Source organism: Leucopleurus acutus (assembly GCF_964270905.1).
Source record: "Leucopleurus acutus genome assembly, chromosome: 1".
In the NCBI taxonomy this organism is placed as follows: Eukaryota; Metazoa; Chordata; class Mammalia; order Artiodactyla; family Delphinidae; genus Leucopleurus; species Leucopleurus acutus.
The window spans coordinates 195909823-195934752 of record NC_139142.1 but is presented as its reverse complement, the minus strand read 5'-3'; the positions used below and the strand labels follow the sequence as shown (position 1 = coordinate 195934752).

The following is a 24930-nucleotide window of genomic DNA, read 5'->3' as shown; positions in this document are numbered from 1 at the left end:
CGAGGTGTACTATCTTTTCGAATTAGAGTTTTCCCCAGATATATGCCCAGGAGTGGGATTGCAGGATCATATAGTAGTTCTATTTTTAGTTTTCTGAAGCTCCGTACTGTTCTCCATAGTGGGTGCACTTAGTTTTCTGATCTGAAGCACCTTATATTATGCTTGGCATCTGGTCGGTGCTCAGAAACATGAATGAGTGATTATTTGTCACATATCGTGGTGTCTCATTTCTTTCCCTGCTTGCATGTAGCTGGAACTGTTTTGTTTTTTTTTTCCTGCTTGAGCCTGTGTCCTTACCTGTCTGTCAGCCCTTCTCTGTCTGCACGTGTCTGTGTCAAAAGAGTAAACAGAAGACAACAAGGATGGTGCCGCACAGCTAGCATCCTTTGTACGAGGGTGAGCCTTGCACCCCAGCTGGCAGAATGGCAGAGCGTGCCTGCGCATGCAGTTCCTTCATTTATTCCTTCATTCAGTCAGCTGGTGAGTCAGCCAGTCATTCTGACTCATGCACTTACTCATGTGCCTCTTCTGTCCCAGGAATGTGTCAGCAAACAAAACGAACCAGACTTCTTGCCCTCATGGAGCTTGTACTCTACGAGGAAGAGGCAGGCAAGACACATAATAAATAAGTAAATTATATAGTGTGCTAGAAGGTTGTAATGGCTGTACGAAAAATAAAGCAGAAGCTGGGAAGTATGGCAAGGTTGCTATTTTAAATTCAGAAGTCGGAGGAGACGTTATGAAAAGGTGATATGTGAGCAAAGCTTTGAAGGAAGTGAAGAGGTGAGTCATGTGGGTGTCTGGGGGGAACATTCCAGTCAGAGGAAGGAGCTCATCACAGGCCCCGGGCAGAAGAGTGACCTGTAGGGAACAGCAAGGAGATGAGGGCGGAACAGCAGAGTGAGTGAGGGGTTATAAAGGTAGGAATCACGCGGGGCCTTGAAGGCTTCTGCACTGGGGGAAATGGGACTTACTACTGGAGAGTGTGGACATGGGCGGCACCCTGATCCCACTTGGGCTGCACAGGGACGGTTTGGGTGCTGTGTGGGGACCAGACTGCAAGACAGGCAGAGGGAAGGGCAGGGGTGCCACTTGGCTGGCCATTGCAGGCATGGGGCAAGTGATAAAGTGAAGGTGATGAAAAGGGTCCAGGGTCTGGATACTTTGAGATTTTCTGGTGAGTTGAAGTGGGATGTGAGAGGACAGAACGTGGTGATGCAGAGCTGGAATGGCTGTTAGCTGAGAGGTGAGAGCTGCGGGTGGAGATGGTTTGCAGAAGAAGGTAGGTCAGTCATTCTCTTTGAGTTTGACATATTTAACAGCTATCCAGAAGGAGACGCTGAATGGGCAGCTTTACGTATGTCATATACAGGCCTGGGGAAGGAGAAATTCCAGGCAGAGACACGAAGTGGGACTCAGCCAGGTAGAGTTGATATTTAAGACTTTGTGGCTCAGTCCTGGATATGACAACATCTGAGAAACACCGTAAATCCAATTCACACTTCAAATTTAAAAAATATAAGATATAGAAAATGAAGTAATTTCTCCTCAAAGTGTGAAGAACTCTGCTGAGATGTACGTCTCCATACATTGCACTCTTCGGTCACTTATTCACTCAACAAACATTCCTTAGGTGCCAAGTGTATGGTGTGTGTACACCAGACGTGGCTATAATAAAATTCAGGAAAGTAACAGCAACAACAAAAACAAATTGGACCTTTCAGATCATCCTGATGGTCTGTCCCTTTTTTGATGCGTGAAAGGAGTGACTCTCTCGTATTTTAAGTGGATTTAGTGATGTATCATTGACACACAATGAGCAGCACGTGTTTAAAGTGTACCATTTGATGAGCTTTGACATATATCCACACCTGTGAAACCGTCACCACAGTCAAGAATTGTAACTCTGTATTTTCAATCAATCATACTTCCCAAGGGTTTTGTGTGTTTCAAGCTCCACGCTGGACACTATGAAGGATATAAGATGAAATCCCTGCCTCATGTATTTGTTCATATTTAAGATTCTGCCTTTCCCTAAAAAGTGATCTCATCACACACTCATTTCCAGGTCTTTTCTCCAGCGTATGCTGAAAATACACTCAAGTTCGGTTCCAAAGGCTTTGGAATGACATGTGTAAACCATTTGACACCCGCGTTCCTGGTTAAATCAGGAAAGAGGAAAGATCAGGAACCCTGCCATCTTTTAATCAGTTCCGATACAAGCAGAAACTTCTCTCGTTCCTTCTTGTGTGGAAACAGCCCAAACAGTAGGCTCTGTTTCCTCCTTTTTTCCTTTGTGTAGGCAACAGAATAATTACCTCCTGCCGAAAGCTTGGAGAAATCGTTCTGTGTCCAATTAGAATTTTTGGTTTGACTAACAGATCCAGGATCATGTCTTTATTTCTGTAACTGCTCTCAGTGAGATGCACCCTGGATGTTTTTAGGTCTCCCGTTTGCCGTGGCCATTGCATGTTACAGCAGTGCGTTACACCCAGTGACAACCTTGCCACCGAGAGGCATCCTGGGGTGAAAAGGAGGGGGGGTAGCCTTCCTTTGGTTTTGGAATCCTCTCCCTCCCCCCCCATTTCCCTTCCTTTCCTAGTCTGATGCCCCACCCCTATTTGTAAATGGTGCTGGGAAACAAGGGGTCCCGTCCTGTCCATGACGCTGCCACAGCAGAAGCAGGAGACCTGGGAGCAGGTCTTCAGGAAGCCTCTGCGGTGGCGCCCCGGGCAGCCGGCCAGCGTTGAAACCTCAAAGCTGAATGGAGGGTGAGATCTGCCAGCACAGCTCGTGCAAGAGTGAGCAGTCCCTGCCAGCGACACTCCAGCCGAATCCTTTCCAGAGAACTCGGTTATGTAAACATCCAGGCGGCAGCCTCCAGCCCAGACGGACTGCCCTGTGCCGACGTCTAAGGTAGCTGTGAAAATTTCCCTCAATGCAAGCAGTCCAGGTTCCCAAGCGCTCCCTGGAGAGCTTTTTTATTAGGGACCTTGGGCTGGGGAGGGTCAAGGGCTTGCTCCTACCTCCTGGAGCTGGGACCATCCTGCAGGGCTGTGGCTTTCCAGATCAAGGGCACCCATGTGCCCCGGGTCCGCTGTGCTGTGATGCCATTGGAAACACGATCTGATTTAAGCGTGAGTCTTAGAAGGATCAGCTCTTGGACTGGAGCACTTCCTTCCAAGCCTGGAAGATTTGGCATCTGCGCCCTGGGCCCCTGGACTCAGGCACGAGTGGCATGTGGCCGCTTTGTATCTCATGCAGGTTCTGTGAAAGCAGGTGGCCTGGGGACCAATGCACCGTCTTAGGCATCTGTTCTGTCCCACCTTGCTTCAGAGTCACCAAGACCCAAGGATGGAACTCCAGGAGCTTGTGGATGTCTAAAATACTCTTTTCTGCCCCTCACATCCCTCGGGGTAGTGGAGAGTTTGACTGTATAATACGCAAAGGGGGTTGTTTGTGGGAGGGACAGCCCAGTCCCAAATTCTCTTATCTGTGTGGCAAGGCTCCCCAGCTATCACTGATGGCAGACTGTTGATAATTCTGCTCATGTGCCATGTCATCACACAGATGATATAAACCACAAAGAATGCATGTGTTTCTGAGCCTGGGTTTAAGGGTATGTTTCTACAGAATAGGCAAATTAAAACATAGCTCACTAAATGCAAATCAAGTTCTATAGTACCTATAGTTTGGAATTACCCTTGAAATGATATATAAGGATATATGTTCTTTGAATGCATATTTATTAATGCATGTACAAATATTTATTGAGTGCCTGTTATGACAGTCATGTCATTCTATTTCAATCATATATATATATATATATATATATACACACACACACACACACACATATATATATAATTTAAGGTCAACAAAATAATTTACAATAAAAATGTGGTAACCTATTGCTTAATAAGACCCATGGCTATAAACAGTGTTGTCTCATCCCACTGAGCACAACATAAGCAAAAACAAAAAATTAATTTAAAATGACAGATTGAATCAGACACTGGAATAAAACAGGCAGATTCATATTACCAAGAAAGTGTCATTGTTTCTTGGTTGTCTATTACATGAAGAGCAAACCAACTACAGAAACATAACCACCCCACACAGCATTGCAGTTTCGTGTGTGTGTGTTTTTTCTTTTAACTCTTATTGGAGTATAGTTGATTTACAGTGTTGTGTTAGTTTCAGGTGTACAGCAAAGTGGATCAGTTATACACATACGTATATCCACTCTTTTTTAGATTCTTTTTCCATATAGGCCATTACGGAGTGTTGAGTAGAGTTCCCTGTGCTATACAGTAGGTCCTTATTAGTTATCTATTTTACATATAGTAGTGTGTATATGTCAATCCCAATCTCCAATTCATCCCTCCCCCACCTTTACCCCCTGGCAACCATAAGTTTGTTTTCTACATCTGTAACTCTATTTCTGTTTTGTAGATAAGTTCATTTGTACCCTTTTTTTAGATTCCACATATAAGTGATATCATATGATATTTGTCTTTCTCTGACTTACTTCACTCAGTATGACAGTCTCTGGGTCCATCCATGCTGCTGCAAATGGCATTATTTCATTTTTTATGGCTGAGTAATATTCCATTGTATATATGTACCACATCTTCTTTATCCATTCCTCTGTTGATGGACACTTAGGTTGCTTCCATGTCCTGGCTATTGTAAATAGTGCTGCAATGAGCATTGTGTTTTTAAATAAATTTATTTATTTATTCATTCATTTGGCTGTGTTGAGTCTTTGTTGCTGCACGCAGGCTTTCTCTAGTTGTGGCGAGCGGGGGCTACTCTTCATTGGCTTCTCATTGCGGTGGCTTCTCTTGTTGCGGAGCACAGGCTCTAGGCACACAGGCTTCAGTAGTTGTGGCATGCAGGCTCAGTAGTTGTGGCTTACGGGCTGTAGAGCGCAGGCTCAGTAGTTGTGGCACACGGGCTTAGTTGCTTCGCGCCATGCGGGATCTTCCCGGACCAGGGATCAAACCCGTGTCCCCTGCATTGACAGGCGGATTCTTAACCACTGCACCACCAGGGAAGTCCCTAAATAGAGGACTTTTGATTGCACATTTATACAAAGGAAATTGGTAAGGGAAAAAGAAGAAGAATATGTTTGTGCCTACCATCTGTAGTGTGATTTTCTTGAAGTCTTCTGAAGCAGTCAGTGGATGTGGTAACTATTTATTTCATCAAAGTACGTGTAATACTGTAGCAGGAAGCATTATAAGTAAATACGTGAGTTATTAGAATGAATCTATTCTGGGGGGAATTCTTGTTTATAGGTGTGCACCATGGCTCATACCTTAGAATGTGTCCATCCACCTTCCCCCAGAGTCCAGTAGACCTTTCTACAGCATCGCAGGCTGACAGTCTCTGGCCCTTCCTGATTACTTGCAGTGGTGGGAGGGCAGCTTGTTCCATCTTGAACAGTGGTGCTTGTTAGAAAGTTCTCCCTTCTATTGAAATCTGATGTGTCTTTTGAAACTTCTACTCATTGATTCCATTTCTGCCCGCCAAAGCAAAGTTCTCCCTTCTCATTCAGTTATCAAACCTAATCATCACATTAGCCTTAGATCATCAAATTAGCAAGTCCCCACGTCTAGGCCTTCCCAGGACAGTCCAGTTTATACCTAGTGCCCCCGTGGAATCCATGATAGCCTCTCTTTTCACTCGCAAAGGTGTCTTGCATGGGGGATAGATTACAGGGTCCCTATCACTGAAGCCAGCATGCAGCTTTTCCGTCAGCCCTGAGAAGACATGGTTTCCATATCTTTACCCAGTCTGATTACCCTTCTTTGATCTTGCCCCACTTTCTTTCATGTCCTACCTAAAATATGGTACCCAGAATTAAACACAAATTTCTAGAAATAGTTTAATCGTAGTAGAGTGTAGGAGACCTCTTGATTTCATTATTCACGATGCTGTACTTCTAACACGTGAACTAAGAACAGGACCTGGAACCATAAGCAATATGACCCCCAACTTGTAGACGTGGAAGCTACAATCTAAACAAGCCTCTTGTCATCTACACATTCGGTCAGCACACTTTCTGTGTCTGGTTACAAATCGCTGGGGGGTAATATGGATACTGAGGGCTTATGTTTAGTATCTCTTTATAATTTACCAACTGCTTGTGTGTTTTCTAAGGCAGTGAGCCTCAACACCTGCAATTAGAACCCTCTTTGCAGGTTCCCCTCATTTTTACACCAGTTAGGATTAAATTGATTTGGAAACGTTGTCCAGTGGATACTTAACTATTTCATCAACGATTTAGCCATCCTCAGACCACTGATACACGTTGTTCCTTCTACCCGTTGTCATAAGTAGGGTTCTCCAGCTGTATTTCTCATTGCTCCACACCAACCCACCACCCTGTGCCCCAGCTCTACTGCCTGACTGATGTTTCCAGAACATGCCACGTTCTCTCCCATCCAGCTCTTCTTACGTCAGCTTGTCTCTGCCGGATGTCCTGTCTTCAGATATCACTTCCTCACCTGAGCACTCACCCATCCTCCAGGTATGAGTGAGGGTCTCCCCGACCCTCTGCCTCATTGCATCTTATACTCACCCCATGGTCACACAGATTACACTGTAATCTCCTGTTAACTTGGGTATTTCTTCTGTCGGACATAGAAGCTCGTTAAGTATAGGAACAAAATTGTGTTCATCATTATCTATCTAATAAAATGCTAGGCACATAACTATGTACCATAAACATTTGCAGAATGAATACACACTATGTATAATCCTTTAAACCCATTGCTCTTATTTCATGAGGGGCGGTCACTAGATCACTCTCTGGATTACTAGAAAGATGGATAGATCTTTTCTAGAGGAGAAATGACTGTCAAAGAAGATGACCTTTTTAGCCATTTGCATCTTAGTTTTATTTCCTGTAGGCTGTTAGTAGTCTTCTACTTAACTTGTAGTCATCTACGAATTAAAGAATTTTAGCTTTAACATAGTAACGCTTCATTATAGTTGTTTTCCTCCCCCCTCACCTTTGCATTTGCTTTTTCTTTTTCTTTTTGCTGACGGTGATTTATGGAGTAAAATTATTTAAAAATGTAATCAGATCCATACATTTTTCCCTTTTGGCTCATCCATTGCTTTCATGCTTAGAAAGACCTGATAAACTTCTATTTTTAATATTTAACTGTATGAACCACCTGAGATGTTTTCCAGGGAAAGAGGTGCAGTTAGTTTATATTCTTTTAGTCGTTAGTCCTACTGTTTCCCTTCTTGGTTGAGAAGATTAAACTGAGTGGTCCAGCAGCTCATCTTTTAACAAAAATCCATTAGCACCAAACAATGGAAACTCCTTTCCTTGCTCTTCTTGCTTGGAACGTATCGTTTTTTTTTGTTTTTTGTTTTGTTTTGTTTTGTTTTGCGGCACGCGGGCCTCTCACTGTCGTGGCCTCTCCCGTTGCGGAGCACAGGCTCCGGACGCGCAGGCTCAGCGGCCACGGCTCACGGGCCCAGCCGCTCCACGGCACATGGGATCCTCCCGGACCAGGGCACGAACCCACGTCCCCTGCATCGGCAGGCGGACTCTCAACCACTGCGCCACCAGGGAAGCCCTGGAACGTATCTTTAAAGGCTCTTTCATTGTCCTTAGTCTTTCCTTATTTTAAATCTCAAGCTTCAGTGCCACCTCTGTTCCTCTAAACTTGTGACACTTTCTCATCTATGTGTCGATACAGAATACGTATAATGTACTCTGTGCCCCCGACACGTTGTATATATTATACTACAATCTGGTCACCTTTGGGAATCCTCTTTGCAGATACTTTGTGTTCTTTGGATGTCACGGTCTTCACTTTCTCATTCAATTTTATTTTTATTATGCTATTTTTATCTTTAAAGTTTATGTGTTAAAGTTCCGATCTCATACAAAAACTATTCTTTTCGATCCACAGAGTCAACCTTATGTTTTTTTTTGGACTTTTCCTTTGGAAAAAGCATCTCCGTTCCACCCAAAACTCTGTCACTGAGATACTGAAGCCAGAGCTCCATGTGCCGAAGCCCAGGTGTCATTTTCTTTCTTCTTTCCTCCCTTCAAGGAGAACAGCGGGATGTTGCATGGTTTAGAAGGGTTCTTGCTGCTTCTTTGTATGTTTTGTTTCTTCGGAGTTTATACCTTCTCAGCCAGCCTTGAAGGATCTCTGCACAGACACCTGTGTTGTGAACGGTTTTCAGTAAGAGTAGCACCCTGCATCTGCCAGGAGAAACAGGCGAGGCCTCCCTGCCAGCAAGAGGCCTTCATCTCCTCCTCCAGTAACAGACTGTGTACGTGGCCTGGCGGTTCTTGTGGTCTGCACCATTGTCATCTTACGCGTGGTGCTGATCCCCCTAAACCTCCGTTCCTCGTCCGGCTCCGGCATGCCTTCCATCAGCTCTCTGTGGATGCTGGCGGGGGCGTGGGATGACAGGCAGCCATGCTGTGTGGGGGAGGGCTGGGCCTCCAGGCGCTCTGTCTGGGGGGAGCAGGCCTTTTACCCAGGGCCACGGCCCCGTGGGCTCTGCTCTGTGAAGACCTGGTACTTGCTCAGCGCTGGGACAGCCACCCAGATGTTGCCCGCCCAGGCCATTGTCCTCTCCCATCCGGCCACAGCGGCAGACAGCCTGGCATGGGTGGCCGAAAGCTGCAGCCTCACCCAGGCCGTCCTGCAGGGGTGGAGGTGGGGGAGTGGCAGCAGCTGATGAAAACCGGGTTCCACCCTGCAGGGCGGGACACGTAGTCTCTCATCTTCCTGACACTGCTGCTCAGGGGAGCGTCACCTTCCCTGACTAGAGACTCTTTTTTTTTTTTTTTTTGGCTGTGTTGGGTCTCCGTTGCTGCGCGCGGGCTTTCTCTAGTTGCGGCGAGCAGGGACTACTCTTTGTTGCGGTGTACAGGCTTCTCATTGCGGTGGCTTCTCTTGTTGCGGAGCACGGGCTCTAGGCACGCGGGCTTCAGTAGTTGCAGCAGTTGGGCTCAGTAGTTGTGGCGCATTGGCTCTAGGAGGTGCGGGCTTCAGTAGTTGCGGCACGCAGGTTCAGTAGTTGGGGCTCGCAGGCTCTAGAGCGCAGGCTGAGTAGTTGTGGTGCATGGGCTTAGTTGCTCCACAGCATGTGGGATCTTCCCGGACCAGGACTCGAACCCGTGTCCCCTGCATTGGCAGGTGGATTCTCAGCCACTGAGCCACCAGGGAAGCCCCCTGACTAGAGACTTCTAAAGGTGATATTGAGCCTACTCCGTGCCATGCACACTCTATGTGTGTTAACTTAGTTATTCCTTTCAGCAGCCCCACGAGGTTGGCACGATGATGGTCTCCATTTCATAGACTGGGGAATGAGGCACGAATTGGCAAAGTGCTTGTGGGGGATTACACCCAGCTCGCCCCCAGTGAAGCTGGGATAAGACACGAACCCAGGTGGTCAGGCCCCAGAGCCCTCCTTCCATCCTCTGTAAACCCCGGTGCAGTGACCTGGGGACAACGGGAGGAAAGGCTACAGGCCTGGCATTGTAGCTGCCGGCCAGGGGTGGGAAAATCCCCCCACGGGGAGGAGAAAGCATGTGTATCAGCACAGCTGAGTCTGCAAGAATGAGTGAAAGTCATGTCCATCTTCCCCTCAAGCCAGTGACCTCTGAGAATCAAGATGGTGCTTCCTTTGGTCACTGCTGTGTCTCCAGCCCCTGGCTTGGTGGTGACCTGTTGCAGGCAGGCAGGGATGGTCCTTTGTATACATGAAGGAAGAGAAAGTGTTTCCAGGCAAAAGAGACAGCATGGGCCAGGCCCTGAGGTAAGGGTGGCCCTCAGGGAAACAGAACTTAGAAGTCCAGGGCAGGTGAGTCCTGGACTTGGGCTGGTCTTGGAATTGCAGGGGTGGAGCCTGGGGGAGGAGAGTATTTGAAAAAACCAGATGTGGTGAGGTGAGGCCGGATCTCAGAGGGCTCCTTATCCAGCGTTCAGATACTCATCTCTCACAATGGTAGCCACAGTGCTAGTCAACGAGGGATGCTTTATAACCATGTCAGGAATCTCCTCCTCAGGCCGTTATTCCCTGAGGCCTTCCGTCCAGATCTGCTCAGGATTCTGCTGGCTAGACATTCCCACCTTCTGTTTCCAGCCGGGCTGTATCCAGGCTTCCTGAGACTCCCTCGCTGGTCGAAACCCCGAACTCCCCTTCACCTATGAGAAAGCTCTATTCCCTTTGCCCATCCTTCTCCAAATAATAATAACAACAATCATGGAGCGTCAGGTAGCATGGAGTCTCCTTGGATCTTCAGAGACTTTAGTTCTTCTGGTTGCAGAACCAAGGTTTTGTGGGACCCTAGGCCTGGGTAGAAAGCAAAAGCTTGCCTGTAGATGTGCTGTGAATGAGGTGAATCTGGCTTAATATGTGTATTTTGGGTAGAATAATGGATGGAGATCTTGCTGATATACTCAAAATCGTGGTCAAGAAGATCCTGTCTTTGGAAGGTGCTCTGGCGGTGGCAGGAGAAAGGACAATCAGGTTATCATTCTTTCAGTGTCCAGATGGTCAGAATGTAATTCAGAAAGCTCTGCTGCCTTCCAGGGGCTGGAGGCCTCACCTGCACTTCCGTTAACTTCCGTTAACGGAACTGCAGTGGCTTCACTGCTCTGTGGTGTGGTCGCCAAGGTGGTGTCCGTGGTGCATAACCAGGGCCCCTGCATGTGGCTTTCGCAGTGTCCCTTTCCTCCTGACCATTTAATCAGAGGGTTGGCTCTCAGATGGGGGAGAGCCATCATCTGTCACACTCTGGCCCTGGGCTGAAATTCCCCACTTGGGCCTTGACCTTCTGTATCTGAGACGCGCCTGTCCGACTCCATGTCTATAGCTTGTCCTCAGATTGCAGTGTCTTGTTGGAAGGGGAAAAGAGTCCCCTCTTCCCCACATCCCACAGAGGAGCTCTGGGTAGGAGTTCCTCTCCACTGGGGTCACACGAGCCCATCAGTGGAGCTCCTTGGCTGTCCTCTCCTCCGACCTATCTGAGCCTATCCCTTTCTTCTCAACTTTAGGCCCAGAGACCAATTATTAATGTTTTTTTTACCCTCTCCCCTGCAGTCCCATCTGGAGAGGATTGAAATGATGGTCCAGTAGGACTTGTGGCTTGATCACACACAGCAGTGGTCTGCAGGGTGGCAGAGGCAGGGACTAAAACGGTCCACCTGTTACCGGGTCCAAGCTCATGCTGTTTGCCGCGTGACAGGCCAGTAAGTCAAGAGATGAGTTGTTGGGGCAACGGAGAGCGGCTTTATTCAGAAAGCCATCAGGTCGAGAAGATGATGCACTCGTGTCCCAAAGAACCAGCTTGCCCAGGTTAGAATTCAGGCTTCTTTTATACTAAAAGGGGAAAGGGTGTGGCTGGTTGTTGCAGACTTCCTGTCGTCGGAATCGTTTATTCTTGCAGCTGTCCCCATAGGTCTGGTCACAGTGTTCCTATAAACCTCCAACAAGACAAATGTTATTATGACCCAGCAATCCCACTCCTGGGCATATACCGAGAGAAAACCATAATTCAAAAAGACACATGCCCCCCAATGTTGACAGCAGCACTATTTACAATAGCCAGGGCATGGAAGCAACCTAAATGCCCATCGACAGACGAATGGATAAAGAAGGTGTGGTACATATATACAATGGAATATTACTCGGCCATAAAAAGGAACGAAATTGGGTCATTTGTAGAGACGTGGATGGATTTAGAGACTGTCATACAGAGTGAAGTAAGTCAGGAAGAGAAAAACAAATATCGTATATTAATGCATATATGTGGAACCTAGAAAAATGGTACAGATGAACGGGTTTGCAGGGCAGAAATAGAGGCACAGATGTAGTGAACAAACGTATGGACACCAGGGGGGAAAGCGGGGCAGGGGACAGGGGGGTGGTGGGATGAACTGAGAGATTGGGATTGACATGTATACACTAATATATATAAAATAGATAACTAATAAGAATCTGCTATATAAAAAAATAAAATAAAATTCAAAAAATAATGCAATTAATGGATTTGGGAAAAAAAGACATGTTATTTTCTGTTCTGTAACTTTTTATCTCTTATGAGTGGAAAAGTTATACCTTTAAAGGTCAGAGCCTTGAGAATGGGGTATCCTGTGCACTGCAGGCTGTAGGCAACATTCCTTCAGTGATTAACTTTCAGGAAAAACAATAGGATACAAAGCTTAAAGAAAAAGAGACAGATCCCATATGGAGTCAGATTTGATCTTCCCTGTGACACACCTGCCCACACGGCCCTCTGCTGTCCCCAAGCCTTTAGTACCCACACAACACCACGACTCCTCTTCTTGTGTCACCAGAGAAAACCCAGTTTCCTTTCGCTGGAGGCAGAGACCCAGGCAGCAGCCACCACGGTCTGCTTTCCAAAGATCCTCCAGTGAGACACTGGCCGCACTCATGACCTCATCAAGTGCACACTTGCAGAGGGTCAGGCTTTGAAGAATGCAAGGCTGTTTCCATTCTTTTTTTTTTTTTTTAACATTTATTCATTTAGTTATTTATTTGCTTGTGCCAGGTCTCATTTGCAGCAGGCGGGCTCCTTAGTTGTGGCTTACGGGCTCCTTAGTTGTGGCATGCGAACTCTTAGTTGCGGCATGCACGTGGGATCTAGTTCCCTAACCTGGGATCAAACCCGGGCCCCCTGCATTGGGAGCACGGAGTCTTATCCACTGCGCCACCAGGGAAGTCCCTTCAGTTCTTATATTACGTTCCATTGCCATGTAAATTTGTTTATAATAGGGCCACGCATTTAATCACTTTCATCTGGGTTTTATCAGTTCTGACTGTATTCAGCAGCCAAGAACCTCAAGAACATGCCTGTGTGTGTCCTTCTTCTGAACCCAGGAGACTCATAATAAAGACAGAGGTGAAATAACTTGCCAGAGGTCATGGAGCAAAGCTGGGACCAAGTCATTCTCTCTGAATCAGACTTCTGCTGTCTAATTCTTGATATCTCCTTTCTTTCCATGAGCATCTTTATTTTAATATGATGTCACTTAGAGACCAAAAAAAGGTAACAAGCTTGAGATAAATCAGACAGAGGGAAAAACCATAGTAAAAATGGACAGTATACCTTTAACTTTTTTTAAAGGTTATAAGCAGAGGCCCCTCATGCACTTTTTTTTTTTAACATCTTTACTGGAGTATAATTGCTTTACAATGGTGTGTTAGTTTCTGCTGTATAACAAAGTGAATCAGCTATATGTATACATATATCCCCATATCCCCTCCCTGTTGACCCTCATGCACTTTTATTATAATGTTTGAAATATACATTATAATAACTTATTATATCTGGTATGTCCGTGGTACAGGTTAGGTGTGAGCAGCAGATGGATGAATATTTTTAACAACTTTTAATTTGCCTGAAATCCTTTCTATCTGTGTAGTCATTTACTGTGGGGTTGACTTTCTTGAGGCCACTGTGAATGTGTTGCATTTATTCGTCTCCCGGATGTGACAGCTTCATAATTACTGCGATTCTGGTATCCTGTGACTTTCTGGTACTTAGGTGAGTCCTTGGGTCCTCATTTATCTGCAGAGGAGACTGAAGTGGAGAGAGGGATGTGACACATTGAGGTGACCCAAACAGCAGAAGCCCCAGTAGTGAGTTTCCCTGGGAACTTGTAGTCATGTCTCTGGAATTTCCTTCCGAGCCACAGAATGGCCTGGGTCAGAGGGCGGATTGTGAGGTGCTGCTGTCATACTTCTGGCATCCTTGGGACACTCCGTGGCTTCATGGACCGTGCTCACAGGACGTGCTCTAAGACTTACGTCTCTAGGTTTGGGCCTTGGCTTGGACACTTCAGAAATCGGAATTTTCTCTTTGATGATAACGTTTTAAAGGGTCAGATTTCGGGTTGTTTGGGGGAGTACTGACAACTCTCCAAAGTGTGTTTTGGAAATGTGAATTCTTGGTTTTGTGCAATTCCAATGAGTCTCTAATATTTCTTACTTTATTGTCCATGAGGTATTGTCTCTAAAGCGAATCTGAATCACAGCTTGGTAACTTGTGCAGAGCTATGAACAAGTAGGCACGTGGTAACTAGGAACCTGGCTCTCCTTCCCTCCTTACCCTCACCTCAGCCCCCAGTGTCTTAGTGATAACAGTTCCAGTGTAAATTAGTCTCAGGAAATATTATGGTAACATGCGTTAATTGAATGTACTTCAGTTTTTATTCTTTGAAGTCGTACGTTTTCCTAAGTTTATTATCTGTTACCCTGTTGTCATTTGCACAATTGCATTCGTTTTCTCTGAAAATATTATGAACAGGGGAACTAGGGTTATTTCTTCAGAGTACTTCCTCTTCATGTATATACCATAGTAGATAACACATTTGACAAGGGGCAAGAAAAAGGGGAGAGCGGACATCCAAGAAGTGACTCAAAGAGGGAGAGAGAGGAGGGGGTGATGTGTAGAGAAAAAGGTGATAACGAGAAGCATATTGGAATGGGGTTTACTTAGTTTTGAATTTGAAGAGAAAACATTCCTAATAAAACATATTTTCACATGCTGAACCCTGTACCCCTCCACGTAAAGCTCTTCAGAATCGCCCTTTGGGGGAGTTTGTCATTGCTAGTTAGGTAGTTATTTGTTTTTCGGTGATGCCCTGCAGAGGGGACTCCTCTGTCATACTTGGACGGAACCCCCTTCCGCCATCAGGAATATGTTAGGCTCTGGTAGATGGAGGCCCTCAAACACCCCACCTTTCAGATCCTGTGCTCCCTGAATCCTTTCTCGTCTCAGTCGGTCTCCCATGAATTCCTCCTGCAGGGAGAGAAGGTGTGAGACTTTCGGTCTTGAGATTTCTGACATCTGTGACAATCGTAATTCTCATTTGTAAATTAATTAGTTTGATATGTTAAAATATAGGCAATCTAAGAAGAATTTTCTGAGAAGGAAGCTTCTCGAGTTCCATTTCCTATGGCTGACCTCAAAGTGTCCTTCATTTTTCTAGATTAAGTTTCTTTTTTACATTTTTTAACTGAAAAAGAAAAAAGATGTGAAGTCTTATTTGGGTAGGGGTGGGGATAGGGGACCACCCATAAGCCTATTAACCTAGCACATCCACTGTCTTATTTTTGCCTCTTCGTTCCCGTACATGTTCATGACAATTTTATTGGCTGCCTTTATAGTGCACGTCTCATATTCTACTGTGTTCCCTTAAGCTCGTGTTACAAAGGCATTTCCATGTTTAAATGTAGTTTTCGTGATTCGGTGTGTGTCTTAACAGCAAAGTTGGATAAATGGGGTGGACACCTCACTTTCAAAATAACACTCTTCTGTGTATCCTTTGGGGTCACAGTGCACTTGGCGGGCTTCTGCTTGGTATGGAGTTGTATCGTAACAAGCCGATTTATGGCTGGAGCGGTAGCCAGCTGACATCTGCAAGAAGCCTTGTTCTCCAAAAGCATTTCCTTTGAGGGTGATGCCAGCCCTTCAGTTGTGCCGGAGCAGCTGAAAACAAGAACAAGGAAAGGAATATTTGTTTACAGTTGTTCGTATTCAAAAGAAAATTTCACTGTGCCCTGGAAGCCAGACAGAGCTACAGATGTCCAACCACTCTTTCTCCGAACACACCCAGGACGGCAAACTTCTTCTGAACTGATGACGAGAACAGGCTGCTCCCATCTCCCATCCGTGTAGAACAATAGACAGGTCTCCCTTTTGAGGAAAAAAAGCCACAGCTGTGCTGTCAAAAGAAAGCTGTGCTTTCAAAGACGTGATGATTCAGAGTTGGGTCTCGGTTTAGACTCACTTCTCTGTGCTGACTTTTCTCGGGGACGGTTTGCCTTCCAAAAGGGAGGCAGCTTGTAAATTTCCTATTAGACTAGGGAGTGTGCTTATAAATTCCTCAGGGCTTAGTAATGAGATTTTGTTGAAGAGAAGAATGAATTGGAAGCTCCTTGGGTAGATCTTAACATCTGGATGCATAGCTACTTCTTTAAACTGCTGAGCAGATGAGGTGAGATCAAGGGAATGGGAATTGTATGTTTCAGATGAAAATGAGAATCTCACGATACACTTTTAGGTATAGGTATGAACTCGGGGTCACGTCACACTTGGCATGCTTGGAAATATTTTGAGAAAATGATAGGCTACCTCTTCTTTATGACTGTTATTAGAACTTTATTTGATACAGTAATGTCTTGGATACCAATTTTCCTTGGTTTGTATACAGCTTATTAGAACGTGAATAAGTAACTCAAGAACATGTTTATACCCTTAACCTTTTACAGTAAAAGGAAGTTCAAAACTTTGTGCTTTAAATATGCACAGGACAAGCAGAATTGCTTTCTAAAACTTCCTTAAAATTGTCCCCACCCTTCAGAGAATTTTCTCAAATTCTTAATAAATGTTTTTGAAGGAATTCCAAAATAATATGCCAGATGGTTGTAGCACTCTCCTTTCTAGAACTCCCTCTCTGTTGATCTTGAGTTCTTCCTAATGAGAACTCAAGTGCTGAATATCTAAAATGTTATCCAGAGTACTTGTGCAGTTGCTGTCAGCTGCCCTATTGAAACTTGAACATTTTGGGTACCCTTTTCTTTCTTTTTTTTTGGCTGCGTTGGGTCTTCGTTGCTGCGCGTGGGCTTTCTTTAGTTGCGGTGAGTGGGGGCTACTCGTCGTTGCAGTGCACGGGCTTCTCATTGCGGGGGCTTCTCTTGTTGCGGAGCACGGGGTCTAGGCGCTCGGGCTTCAGTAGTTGTGGCACGCGGCCTGCAGTAGTTGTGGCTCGCGGGCTCTAGAGCGCAGGCTCAGTAGTTGTGGCGCATGGGCTTAGTTGCTCTGCGGCATGTGGGATTTTCCCGGACCAGGGCTCGAACCCGTGTCACCTACATTGGCAGACGGATTCTTAACCACTGCACCACCAGGGAAGCCCTGGGTGCACTTTTTTGCTAAAAGAATAATTTATACATTTTGGTATGGAAGCATATATTTTTGTGTAATTTATAATTATAGTAGTTTTCTTTGAACTTAGAGGGGTGAATGATTGAGATGAAGCCAATGGATTTTTTTTTCCAGCAAAGTTTTTTATTTATTTTGTAAAAGTTGTTTTCTTTTTTTAAATTGAGATATAGTTGACTTATAAGATTATATTAAGGCATGCAACATAATGATTCGATATCTGTATATATTGTGACATGATCACCACAGTAAGTCTAGCTAACATCTGTCCCCATATATGTTACAAAATTTTTTTCTTGTGATGAGAACTTTTAATATCTGCTGTCTTAGCAGCTCTCAGATATATGACACAGTATTATTCATTATAGTTAGCATGCTGTACGATACATTCCCAAGTCTTATTTATTTTAACTGGAAGCTTGTACTTTTTGACCGCCTTCCCCAATTCACACCCGCCCCTCCATGTCCATCCCCTGTCTTTGGCAACCACCAGCGTGTTCTCTGTATCTAGGGGCTCATGGTTTTTTGGTTTTGTTTGTTTGTTTTAGATTCCACATATAAGTGAGATCATACAGTATTTGTCTTCTTCTGTCTGACTTATTTCACTGAGCATAATGCCCTCCAAGTCCATCCATGTTGTCACCAGTAGCAAGATTTCCTCTTTTTTACAGCTGAATCATATTCTTATGAATCACTGTGAGTGATAATATGACTTGATGGAAGCATGAATAATAATATGACTTCGTTGCCTTCTTCAGGGGAAGGAGAAAGAATTCTCTCGTAGGAGGACATAGCAGCTTTGCACGTGCCGATGGTCAGGGAATGAGCCGGGTTGGGCAACAAGAGAAGAGGCCACCTTCTGCGTGTTTCCTGGAGAAGGCGCTTCCAGGAAGGGACTCTGATGCCCATGTCGTGAGGCAGGGCCGGAATCAGCCCATGTGCATCCTTCCTTTGGATCTGCATGAAGTGGCTGGTAGCTGGGGAAGAAGAAGGTGGCTTCAGTGGGGGCTACAGCCATATAAAAATCCAAGGACCGAAAGGAGTCCTTGGGTCTTCTGGTCCTGGCAGCTGTACCGGGGCAGCTCATGAGCACCAGTTGTTATATTTTCAGGAATTTTGTGCTCCGCTTGTAAAACATAGGCATTATTAACACGAAATTATATAAACTTACAGTTAAATGAATTATATTAAAAGCAAGGGTAATAAATACTATAATAACTACATAAATCAATCAGCTTCCTAATTATTTTACTGTCCTTTGCTAGCATCTACACTTTGGAGGTAGTGTGTATCGGTTTTTGTTTTGTTTTGTTTTTAACTTACTAGATTACTGGTTTATTATAAAAGGACAAAACTCAGGAACAGACAGGTAGAAGAGATGCCTAGGGAAGGTATGGGGAAGGGGCATGCCCTCTCCCAGCGGCATTCTATCTGCAGGTGGCATGTGTTATATCTGTCTGTTAGAAACACTCAGTGTTGTCCTGACAGTAGCTTGAAATCGGAGATGGTGAAGATACTTGGAGCGGCAAGACACCTTTTGGTTAGAGTGGTGGCCAGCTGTGACAGCTACCAGAAGGCTTGCTCTTTAGAGGATTTCCTTTGAGGGTGATACCAGGGCTCCAGCAAATGCTACAGAGTAAAACTCTCTGCTTCCAGAAAGCCAACTGTTAAACACTCACCAGCACCCGCATTGGGCCTGCCCACTCGCTTTTGTGTCTGAGATTGGGGTGCAGAGATGAACAGAGGCTTGTTCAAAGTCCTGCAGCCAATAATCAGCGGGGCTAAGATTTGACTTGGGTCTTCCAGTTCCTGCCAAGATGCTCTTCCTATTACACAGATATGTTAGTGGTGAAAGGTACGAGGATCAGGGGTCAAGTTCAGCTGTGAGCACTTATCTCCAGGGTTCCTGTAACATAAGTGAAAGCTCTGTACGGAGTAGAGTCATAAATGAGGAGAGGGGATGATTAACACAGAAATCAAATGCAGTTGGCAGCGGGGTGGTCGTCTGCTCCCTTTGATCAGTTAGGGGGATAAGTCGAGAGATGCAGAGACCAGATACTGAACTGTGTCCCTGATGCACGGTGATAAAATTATTGAATGGAAGAATGACTCAAGAATGAAGAACACTTGTCACCACCTGATATTATGGTATAGACGCACTTGCTAGTTTATTTTACATCTCCCCTGTTAGAATGTAAGCTCCATGAGGGCAGGGACCTAGTCTTGTGTGCTGCTATACACCCAGCTCTCAGAATAGTGCTTGGCACACAGAATATGCTCAATAAATACTGTTGAATGAATGAATGACCCAATCCCGCCGCATCTTGGCCTCATATGTCTCCAACTCCGAGGGGAAGCTTTGCCCAGAGGAACGTGCCTGGTGACATCAGCATTGGGGACGCTCTAACCTGTGAAAGGCCGCTAGACTCTTGGTGACCATCATTTGTCTTTTTTCTTAGATGACGGAAGGCCGTCGATGTCAAGTACATCTTCTTGATGACCGGAAGCTGGAACTGCTAGTACAGGTAAATGACTTTTGGCCAACTTTCTAAGTCTCTTCTGTGACTGATGCAGTTCAGACTTTGATTCAGCTGAAGGGTGGGTGAGAATATAAACTGTGTTAAAACCTCTGTTAAAATCTGCGAGTGAGGACCGGGGCACACGGTGGTATCTGTGTGTGTGTGAGTGCTATTTTTGCTCATTCTGTGTCTTTGTGCGCCACGCCTAAGGCATTCGAGGCCAGATGTAACCTATTGTTACAAATCTCTAGAAAAGGAAATTCCACAACTGCCATTAACTAATCTTTCTACGTGGAAGGAGTTAACTATAATATAACCTAGAGAACTCTTGCTACAATTAAGACTGATTTTGTCATCTTCCTGGCTCAGAGGGGATAGAAAACAGTTCGTTGTTTTCAAGTTACGCCTTCATAGATGTGAAGAAAGAAAAACAATCTCCTGGCTCTGTCTTCCCTCTAAGGGCTCAGTAACCCCCGATCCCCTCCCATAGGTCATCACTGCCATCGCTGTTGACCATCTATACGTCAGTTAACACACAGGAAATCAATCCATTTATCCCCAAACTAAGAACATATCAGTGGCAGAGAAGTCAGAGCAGGAATTAGAATCATAGACCCTGGTTTTGTTCCGCTTCAAAAAATATGTATCATTGTTTTCCTCAAAGCCCTAAAGAATGACGTTTCCAAACTTGATTTAAAGAACTTCACTCTAAATCTGTTGCTTGCTTCCAGCTTTTCTAACTCGATTTGCTTGATATTCTCCAATGTCTATAAACATTCTCAGGGCAGTGCCCCTTATCCTCCCTCATATTTTGCCCTGAAGGAGCTACAGTACATCAGGAGGTTGAAATGATGCCCAGACACTCAGATCTCTTACTTGTACTTGCTGCTGGGATTTGAAAATGTTCAAACTGCCAACTTAAAGAGTGAATACTTTTAATAAGATTTCAATTATAAAGGTATTACAAATGCAGCGTAGGGAAGAGAAACCGTGGGAAGAAGCTCAAAACCATAACATACTAGTTGGACTACTATTCTCACTTGAGCGGATTTCTTTCCAGCTTTTCTTCATCTTTGTATTTCTTACATGGTTGTAATCATAATGTGTGACTAATTCTCTGTATTTTTTTTTCACTTAATGTCTTTCATCAGCCTTTTCCAAGTTACTGTAAGTTGTCCTCTTTGTTCATAGTTGCATAAATTCCAGAAATGGATATTCCATTAGTATCAAATCATTTACCCGTTTGGGTCCATTGAAGGTTTCTTTACAATTTTTCCACGATTACAAGTAAATGCTGTGATTAATTTATCTACCTGTGTAGGGTTCTTTCACATTTCGTATTACGTCCTTGTTAGATTGGATTCAGAGGATCACATTCATATTAAGAGTTAAACCTCCCGCTTGGATTTGGAGGGTGGGGCAGTGGACAGGACTGCAAAGTGAGCAAGGTCTCTTCAGTTAGCAGCGTCACTAACTGACAAAGCATTTGGAGCTTTAAATTGTTACGAAGCATCTTCAGATGCTTCGAGGTGAGCGGTCTGGTGTGTTTTAGTTGCTTTTTTTATACCAACTCTTAGAAAGCAGCCGCTCTCTTAAACAGGAAATAAGACCTCAAGTGGCAGTGAAATGACAATCTGTCGGCCAGCCTGCCCTGCGAAAGTATGATTGGGGGCATCTGAAGTGGACTCGAGTCACAGAAAAGAGATGTAATTACTGATGTGCAGCAGTTTTGGAAAGGTCATCCTCAACCCTTGACCATCAAGAAAATGTTGAATTAGGCTAAACAAGAGAAGTTCATACTCTTCCCATCCCTTTTTGGAACATGCTTCAAATGTTATTCCCTCTTCCTAGAACACTCCTTCCCATACCCTCACCTCTGTCCCTGGATGGTTTCTGTTAAACTTTCAGTTCACAGCTTAGAAGACACTTTCCCCCCCAAGGCTTTCCCTGGCCCCCCTGCCCCTCCCAGGTCTGGGTCTTACTGTTACCAAACCAGACTTGGGTCTACTGTCCTGCATGCAGTAAAGCTGACTGCTGATACCAAGTTGTGGTGAAGGGAAGTGCAGCATTTATTGCAGGCACCAAGCAAGGAGTTTGGGAAGCTAATATTCAAAAGGCCTGAACTCCCAACGGCTTTCAGGGAACGCTTTTCAAAGACAGGATGAGGAAGAGGGTTGCGGGGTGTGTGATCAGCTCATGGACATTCTTCTGATTGGTTGGTGGAGAGGTAATCGGGAGTCAACATCATCAACCTTCTGGTTCCAACCAGTCTGGGGTCTGTGTGCCTGTGGTCAGCGTACACTTAACTTCTTCCACCTGGTGAGGGGCTTAGTGCCTCCAAAACAGCTCAAAGGATATGGTTCAGAATATTATCTGTGACCCCTGAGTCCTTGATTTTGTTTAATGGCTAAACGATTATTATTTTCTCTGGCTTGACTGTTTTCCTTTGTTTTTGCGTTTTCTCACTTCTCTGATTAAATTTGCTCTTTGGAACTTGGGGAAGGCCTAGGAGGCTAAAGTTCTTCTATAAACAAGAGGCAGGCGGAGGCCATGGGGTGTCTGTCCGGGAAGGCCCCTGGGGTCCTGCTCAGTGACATTAGCTGTCACCCTTCCCCCTGAGGTTTCCCTCTTGCTGTCACAACTCATCACAACTCACTGCCATTGCCTGTTTACTTCTCAGCGTTTCCCAGAGCCACCAGCAATTTGAGGGCTGGGTCTGTGTCACGATCACTGTGTGTCCCCAGCACTCAGCCCAGTGCCTGGCACATAGGTCACTAAATAAATCCTTGTGGAATGAAAGAATGGGCAAATCCTAAGATACCGTGGAAGTACCTCCCCAAAGGACCACAGAACCAATTGCTCTGCAGAGAACCAAAAAAAAAAAAAAAAAAAAAGAAAGAAAACATGGAAGCAGCCTAATTGTCCATCGATGGAGGAATGGATAAAAAAAGATGTGGTGCATATATACAATGGAATACTACTCGACCATAAAAAAGAACAAAATAATGCCATTTGCAGCGACATGGATGGACCTAGAGATTGTCACACTGAGTGAAGTAAGTCAGACAGAGAAAGACAAATATATGACATTACTTGTATGTGGAATCTAAAAAAATGGTACAAATGAACTTACTTACAAAACAGAAATTGAGTTACAGATGTAGAAAACAAATGTATGGTTACCAAGGATGAAAGGGAGGTGAGGAGGGATAAATTGGGAGATTGGGATTGACATATACACACTACTGTATATAAAATAGGTAACTAATAAGAACCTACTGTAACTAGACAACCACAGAGATTATTTCCTGCACTGGTGCAGACCTGGCCACTCTGAATGAAGCATTTCCCTTCTCTGGGTTACAGAGCACAATGGCGATAATCCCAACATCGAAGGCTTATTATAAAGCCGTTTGAGATTACGTAGTGGAATCTGCACATCCAAATTCCTGTTGACCTTGAGTAAATCCCCCATTACCTGTACAGGGGAAAGAGCAAAGGTCAGGAGTGCACGTACGGGAATTTGATATTTGAAAGGCTTATCCCTAAATCTACAGGCAGGTCCCTGACACCATGACATTACCATGGAACTCCCTAAGTCCTTAAATTGCACTTAAGGACAGCTGGAACGATGCTATGACACAAGGATGTCATTCGGTAACAAGTCAAGCCTTCAGCTTTGCTCATCCGTTTGGACTTCGTTCAGCTGCCTCACACTCCCATCCAACCCGGAGACAATGGCATTTGCGCTGTTGCCCAAAACTGTTTCAATCAATTAGAAGTGTACTCGAAAAAGCCCGCATCAAAATGAGAGAGGCCGCCATCATGTACGTCTCTCAATCAGCCTCTTCTTGACGCTTCCATAACCAGACAAGAGGGCGTCATGCATGTTTTGTATTAAACTGAACTCCTCACGCCTGCTCTGCGTACAGTTATTCCTTTAAAATGACTTTCTTCACTTTTTTTCTGACCTGAATGCGTGTTTAAGGGAGCATTTTGGAAGCAAAGAAAGGGAAATGTGCTTTAGCCTTAGTAAGAGTCATTGCATTAAGATGGAGAAGAATTTCCTGACAGTGAGGGTCGGTTGGTGGAGAACTGGAAGCCATAAATGGGAAGATTCTGGGCCCTTTCTCTTGGGTTTTTTAAAAATAGAATAGATTTTCGCTAGATTGGAATGCCTGAGGTGTGGTCCTTCCTTATTAGGGTCTCTTGAGGCTTATGATACTATATGAGATCCTGTCCTCCAGGAAGAAAGGCCAGTGCAAGAAAAACAGACCTGTTTTTTAAAGCCCTTGCCCAGCACTTTAGATGAGTGGTATTATGCTCTGTGGGCAGAATTTCTTCCCTTTGATGATAGAGCAAATCAGAGTCCTCTCCATCCCCGCAGCTCTGCCACAGTGGGAGCTGTGATGTGGGGCAGATCCTAGGATTACCGTGTCTCTCTAACCCCATCTCTAAGTGGCCATTGGCAGCACATTTATAACTGTCTACTTCATTAAAATAGAGGAACAAAGTGTCCTGTGATTCTGAGAAACGGAACAAACTTCAACAAGTCAGTGTTTTTCAAGAGAATTAAAGAGAGTAGCTAAACTATTGTTCTCAGTTACATGGTGTCCCTAATCTTGAGAAAACCAGCGGGACGGAAACATCAGGAGAGATTTAAAGCTACACTGCAGAGTACATTGGAGCCCTTGAAATGTGGCCAGTCCCAATCAAGATGGGCTGTGAGTGTGAAATATGCACCAGATTTTGAAGCTTCATTATTTTTTTAAATAAAAGGAAAATATCTTATTAATGATTTTTATATCGATGATTCCATGTTGAAATGATAATATTTGGGGTGAGGTGAAAGAAAATACATAATTAAAATTAATCTCACCTATTTCTTGTTCCTTGTTTCATTTGGCTACTAAAAACGTTACAATTTCCTATTGGCCTCCCATGATATTTCTGTTGGACAGCGATCTTTTTTTTTTTTTTTAAATAGATCTTCATTGGAGTATAATTGCTTCACAATACTGTGTTAGTTTCTGTTGTACAACAAAGTGAATCAACCATATGCATACATATATCCCCATATCTCTTCCCTCTTGCGTCTCCCTCCCACCCTCCCTATCCCACCCCTCTAGGTGGTCACAAAGCACCGAGCCGATCTCCCCGTGCAGCTACTTCCCACCAGCTATCTATTTCACATTTGGTAGTGTATATATGTCCATGCCACTCTCTCACTTCGTTCCAGTTAACCATTTCCCCTCTCCATGTCCTCAAGTCCCTTCTCTGTGTCTTCCTCTTTATTCCTGCCCTGACATTAGGTTCATCAGTACCATTTTTGTTTTTTCAGGATTCCATACATATGCATTAGCATACGGTATTTGTTTTTCTTTCTGACTTACTTCACTCTGTATGACAGACTCTAGGTCCATCCACCTCACTACAAATAACTCAATTTCA

At 44.7% G+C, this 24930-nt stretch overlaps 1 protein-coding gene across 4 annotated transcripts in view; it reads left to right on the top strand.

The window, feature by feature from the left end:
• Positions 1-24930, top strand: part of FRMD4A (FERM domain containing 4A) — a gene marked incomplete at both ends in the record, with an annotated part of 616891 nt that overhangs the window by 400198 nt on the left and 191763 nt on the right. For all 4 annotated transcript variants that reach the window (XM_082854721.1, XM_082854724.1, XM_082854722.1 and 1 more), the window contains one exon: positions 19420-19485. In XM_082854721.1, coding sequence (XP_082710847.1) covers positions 19420-19485 — 66 coding nt within the window. The remainder of the gene's footprint in view (positions 1-19419; positions 19486-24930) is intronic.